This window comes from Cyprinodon variegatus, unplaced genomic scaffold (genome assembly GCF_000732505.1).
Source record: "Cyprinodon variegatus isolate N-32 unplaced genomic scaffold, C_variegatus-1.0 Scaffold146, whole genome shotgun sequence".
NCBI classification, from domain to species: domain Eukaryota; kingdom Metazoa; phylum Chordata; class Actinopteri; order Cyprinodontiformes; family Cyprinodontidae; genus Cyprinodon; species Cyprinodon variegatus.
Window position 1 is genome coordinate 946,256 of NW_015150599.1, and position 6,343 is coordinate 952,598.

General features: G+C 35.6%; 1 protein-coding gene across 1 annotated transcript; it reads left to right on the top strand.

Annotated features, from left to right (window-relative positions):
- Positions 1–1,537: 1,537 nt before the first annotated feature.
- LOC107086233 (hemoglobin subunit beta-like) lies at positions 1,538–2,339 on the top strand. Its single transcript, XM_015377048.1, has 3 exons — positions 1,538–1,724; positions 1,793–2,015; positions 2,107–2,339. Exons 1-3 carry the CDS (start codon positions 1,633–1,635, stop codon positions 2,233–2,235), a joined length of 444 nt encoding a protein of 147 aa, XP_015232534.1. The 5' UTR covers positions 1,538–1,632; the 3' UTR covers positions 2,236–2,339.
- Positions 2,340–6,343: the final 4,004 nt, after the last annotated feature.

Genomic DNA, 6,343 nt, shown 5'->3' on the forward strand with positions numbered 1-6,343 from the left:
TATAAAAATCATTTCATAGCGCTTAAATGCCGGTTTTGTGTTTTATAACTTGTAAATGATAATTTTAATTATTATTTGTTAGACAGATAATAAATAGATAAAGATAAATAAATAATAAAAAAGGCTTCAGCAGCTCTATCAATCATTTCATCCCATTAATTAAAAAAAACAGCTCTGAAATCTGTCTAAGATTTATCAGTGACTACATTCTTTATATAAACATTTCTTGACTCCCCTGATTAATTTATTTTCTATCACTGGTATTAAACAGCACCCACATGCAGCTGTTATCATCGTGCTCAAGTATTTTCTCTTGATCCAAACGCCTGAGTTTGGCACCAGGGGGACTGGGTGGAGGGGCCGCTGCTGCAGATAACAGCCGGGTGCTCCAGCTGATAACTCCTACTGTACCAAACATTCATGCAAACTGCATGAAGGATGGAATAGGATCTGAGTGAGGAAGACATAAGTTTGATAAAAGAATGCAATGATTTATTTGATTTTATTCAACATTGTAGACTTTAGAAATACTCCAAAACCTCTTGTTTTTTTTCTTATATGAATAATACACGACGCTGATCTGTAATTCGTGGTTATTGTAATAGAAATTCTGTAGTTTTTTTAGACCTGTTTTTGTTATGGATACATTTAGATACTTTTTGTATATCTTGTTGTAGAATATTTGCAAAATAAACTTAAGAATGCATCTGATTTTTGCATTTACTTAATCATATCTAGTTGCTTTAACACAATTGTTTCATGTTAGCAGGGTAGGACATATAACAATTGTGTTAAAGTAACTAAATATGATTAAGTAAATGCAAAAATTGAATGCATTCTTTTTTAGACTTAGACAGATTTTATTTGTCATTTGTTTACACAAGTGTAAAACTAAAAGATATTTTGGTTTGGAACAGCTCTCTAGACAATTTCAAATTTTTGAAAACTGCAGCCTTGAAAAATAGTTTAAAAAAAATTAAAATAAATATATAAAAACAGTAATATAAACATATGACTGTAAATTTACAGTTCTAACGGGTTTTTTTGTTTGTTTTTATATAATGATAAAATATAATAAATATAATAAAATACAATACAATTACCGGTACCTATTTTACAAAACATTCAGCAGTCTAATGGCAGTGGGGAAGAAACTGTTGTGATATCAAATTATTCATATTATGTGTTGGTATATACAAATTAATGATAAAAAATAAGTATTGAGAAATTTATTACTAATGGCTTAACAGTTCTCTTTATTCAGTCTTTAATTTTTTTTCAAATATTTAAAGGAGCTCCTTATTATAGTTATAATTAAATTCAATTAAAGAAAATTCTGCTAAAATTAGATTTATTGACAGAAAAAAATGGTAACTGGGGTTTGATCATGAAAATTAATTCTTAATAGCCTTATGATTAATATTAATAAAGAGAATATTCTAAACTCTTCTAGTTACTTCTGGAAAGGTCTTTGGTTTATCTCAAGCGCATCATCTCCAGCCTATCAACAGGCTCCTCTCTCAGGGCGTGGGGGGCCCATGGGGACATTTAAATAGACCCGAATCAACACGCAGCTCTATTCAGCGTTTTTTCTTTCAAGCCTGAACCAAAAGAAAACAATCCAGAGCAGCCATGGTTGTGTGGTCTGAGCAGGAGCGCAGCATCATCAACTCCATCTTCTCCAGCCTGGACTATAACGATGCAGGCCCCAAGGCCCTCAGCAGGTACTGACCCGGTTCCTCTCATCCTCCTGAGTCCAAACCGATCTATTAAATCTCTGCTCCTTCTCCAGGTGCCTGATCGTTTACCCCTGGACTCAGAGGTACTTCGCCAGCTTCGGTAACCTCTACAACGCTGAGGCCATCAAAAGCAACCCAAACGTCCAGGCGCACGGCATCAAGGTGCTGCACGGACTGGACCGCGCCGTCAAGAACATGGACAACATTAAGGCCACCTACGCTGAGCTGAGCGTGCTGCACTCCGAGAAGCTGCACGTCGACCCCGACAACTTCAAGGTGAGGCGTGGAGCTCCACCAGCTCCTGGCACACACACAGACACCCCATGCGTAAAAGCCATCTGAAGCGCGTGCGTTTCCCTCTCCGCAGCTGCTGGCTGACTGCTTGACCATCGTCATTGCCGCCAAGATGGGCTCTGCTTTCACCCCAGAGGTTCAGGCAGCTTTCCAGAAGTTCCTGGCTGTGGTGGTGTCCGCTCTGGGAAAGCAGTACCACTGAACACCCAGAAGCTTTCACGCGTGGGGAGGAGATCAGACCTATGTTCTACAGGAGCCACGTCTCTCCTTCGTGAAAAAAATAAAGGCCCACATTAAGCAAAAAAAGAAAAGTCACTTGTTTACTTTGCTTTTTTTCCCACATAGACACAAAGATGTAAAGGGAAAACAACTAACAGACCAGTCTGAGGTGAATTACAGCAAAAGAATGATGAGTGACAGCAATAAAATCTAGACTTGGACGTTCTGTATATGTACTTTAATAATCCCTGTCTGGTCGGTCCTTTTTTGTGGCTTTTGAACATCTGAGGGAGCATTTATAAACCCAGCTGAGAACAGGACAACTCACAAGCTTCAGAGTTGAAGAGTCAAACCCAAAACAGCTGATCAGAGAGATAATTTCCCTCCAAGCAATGGTGTAACCTGGTTATGAAAGTTGGTGGGGACAATCTAAGAGTGGTGGCTGATGGACATTTTCAATAGGGGTTTGTATTTTCCAAAAGTGAGCTCAAACATATATTTATTTAATGCTTTCCTATTGTTGAGAACACACTAGAACCAAAATAAACTGATATTTATATTTATGGGTAGTTAGACATTAATTTAAAATTTTAAAATTTAATTTAAAAAAGCATGAATAACAGCCGATTCTGATGCCAACAGCAATATATCATGCCTCCCTTGTATGGAAACAATTTCAGTTTCATTCATCAATCCATCCAGAAAAATGTGGATTGATTGATTTTGATATTTTTCCTTTCAGCTACACCAGTGATTATCCTCCTTCAAAAGCAGCAAAATCAAATTTAGAAATTTTTCCCACATATTGCCGAGCACCAAAGTCTATTGAAACTAGAAAAATAGCTGATCCTGCTAAGCTGTGAGAATGCTGTGCGCTAAACTGTTAGCTCAAAATGGCAGAAACCACTTGAAATGACATGAAATAGAAGAAAAGATAAATGCTTAATTTCTTTATTGAAAAAAAGGTGAAGCAAGCTGAAGCCGACATCAGAAACATGTCAGGCATGTTATGAATTAGCAGCGAACAGAAAAGCTTAATGCTTGTCCAGAAAAATGAAGCTGAATTAAGGCAGTTTTGAAAATATAGGCTGAAATGTATTAAATGAGCAGAATCAGAAAAGAAAATTGCAAGAAAAACATGAATGTTACCTGGTTGAAGAAATAAAGGTTTGGTTAAAATGTTGAATAATGTGCTATTGAATGAGCAGCTTAGTGCTACATGAGAAACTTCATTAAAGTGTTGAAAAGTTGAAGTAATGTAAATTATGGACAGAAAGGTAATACAGAAATAAGCTAAACTTGGAAACAAGAAAGGGCAAAGTAGCTGAACTTTTAGTGGAATTTTTGAAGTGTTCCATTAATTTCTATGGGCCAGAAAAAGCCTAATATTTCAAAAATAATTGAAATTACCAAAATACAGCATAACCCTCCAGAAGAAGCTGAAGGTTTTGATACCAAAATTGTTGAAATCGGCTGAATTATGCGGGACTACTTAGAGACAGAAAAATGAAAAAGGGAAAGCAATGCATTAATGCATTCTCACTTGATTATTGGTGGGGACTGTCCCCACCAGGCCAAAGTTGTTGGGGAAATGTCGACACCAGTCCTTCAGAAAGTTACGCCTGTGCCTCTGAGGTCTGTTTTTGCCCTAAATCAACTAGGGCCAACGGGGTCACAACATGTATTTAAATGATGAAATGAAACACATTTGAAAATGCAACATTTGTCTCTACTTTCAGCCTCTACATCTGAATTTAACACAAAAAGCTCTCAACTAATGCATTCGCCTATTTAATCTTTATTTTTTCTCTCTTCAGTGCAATATTGCTTGTTCTTATTATACATATCTATAATAATTTTACAAACAATTAATTGAATACATTTTCTTAGAAGTTAGTGATTATCTGTTCTTCCAAACACAAATCCACCTGAAAAAATATGAGACCTTCAGCCCCCGCTTTGCATTTGCTGTTTAAGGTCAGCAGGTGGCGCCATATAACGTAATCAGGCTCAATTGTTAATGTTAACAGTTAGTGTTCACAACTGTTTTGTTTTTGTGGAACTATTTTACATAAGTCAAAAATAGGTGAAAAAATATGCTGGCTGAAAAAATAGGCGCTGATGTTCTTTTCTTTATTTGGACATTTTTATAAATAAATACATAAGTTGTGTAAAGCTTTATTATTCAAAGCATTGCATCATCAATCAGGTATCAGAAAACACATAGTGTAATAGGTTAGTTATGAAATAAATATTATATGATAACATATTAATTAAAATATATTTTGCTCGAAACAGCTCACAGTGGTTGAGGGTTAAATTCAGCACCACAGACAGTTCCAGTGTATTTCTCACTTTCTTTAATAAGGATGTCTAATACCTGTGGTGGGATGTTACAAAGTACACCTACTTTGTTACTGTACTTAAGTACACTTATGTATCCTTACTTTAGGCCTACTTAAATAGATTTAATCATGGATACTTTGTACTTTTACTCCACTACAATTAACATTAAAGGTATAATGGCAGATTTTTCGTCCTCTTCTCTCCACAAAAAATGCACATGCACAACCCTGTACCCGCTCCCGAGAGGGTCCGCCTAGTGCTTTTCATTTATTTGTTTAGTTTTGTTTTAGAGTTTTAGAATAGTCGAAAGCTTATGGGGATTGGCACACTGAAAAATTGCAAAGAGAGCAGGTAACACTGGACCCCCAAGAAGAACAAGGTGGTCATTATTGACCCTTACTCCAGGGCAGCATGCATATAAAATGGATTCCTGCAAGAAGGGTCCACTAACAGAACTCTGCACCCTTTGCTTTATTTGAAAAACTTCTTTAATTCTCCTCTTTAATTGGCTCAAAAAATGACTCCTGTAGATTCCGGTGCCACCCTTGTCTCCCCCGCTTTCAAAATTCCCTGTCAGATCAGTTATTACCTATAGGGGTAAGTTGCTCAATAATACCTTTTTTGCATGTGAAAGACTTAAGTAAAAGCTCAGCTAGCTTTTAAAAAAGTGCCACTTGTGAGAAGTAAACATGATAATCCCATGGACTAGAACAACCGAGCACTGGAACAGCTTCTTCCCCACAGGTGTCACGCTCTTGAACGCCTCCTGACACCTACAGGACCCCCAACCCCCTAGAAAAAAAACATACTCACAACAATAATATAATGACTCTTTTCACACACACATCCATGGATCCAACAGCACCTACACGCACTTCTCAACAATATAATCTGCAAATTTTTTATCTGCTATTATCTGTCATTATTTATCCTGTAATATAACCCCACTAATACATATACATAAAATCCATATCCTAACTTCCTTGTATAATCTGTATAATTTTCATAGTTATTCATTTTATAGCCTCTTACAATTGCTCTCTGTTTATATATTCAATTTATAGTTCATACATACATAATCTCTGTACACATGTAAAAAAATATTTATATCATGTGTAGCACTTCCGGATAGATGCAAACTAAATTACATGGCTTTGTACTTGTGACAGTGTAATGACAATAAAGTTAAATTCTATTCTATTCTATCAACATGCATAACGGTTTAGGTTTTGAGTGTTTTCTTCAATGCTTATCAATGTTGGTCCTGTATTAAGCAACAGTCCAGACTCCTTTAGTGGCTTCTCTGAAAAAAAGAAAAAACTTTCTAAAAATATTTTTTCCTGCAGAAGCAAATAAAAATGCTTTTCAGCCATTTATTAAACTTGATTAGAAAAAAAAACTAAACTGAAAGTACAGATTGTTCTCAGCTCTGTTAGATCGGCTACTTATAAACTATTTTGATCACATTTGGAATAATAATAAAAACCATTGCAGGAACAAAAAAGCAATTTGGAAATAGTTTAGAAAAACTTATAAGGTCGAACACCCTTTAGTCAGACACAACATAAATTTAACATTCACTCTAATTTGACTATAATTCTTGACACAATGTATCATTGTAAAAAATCCATTATAAAAGTATGTTTAGAAAAATTAATATTCAGTAGTACTCAACAATTACTGTACTCTCTTTTGAAATCACAATAAAGGTCTTTACTATAGATCATGATTCTCATAATCATAGT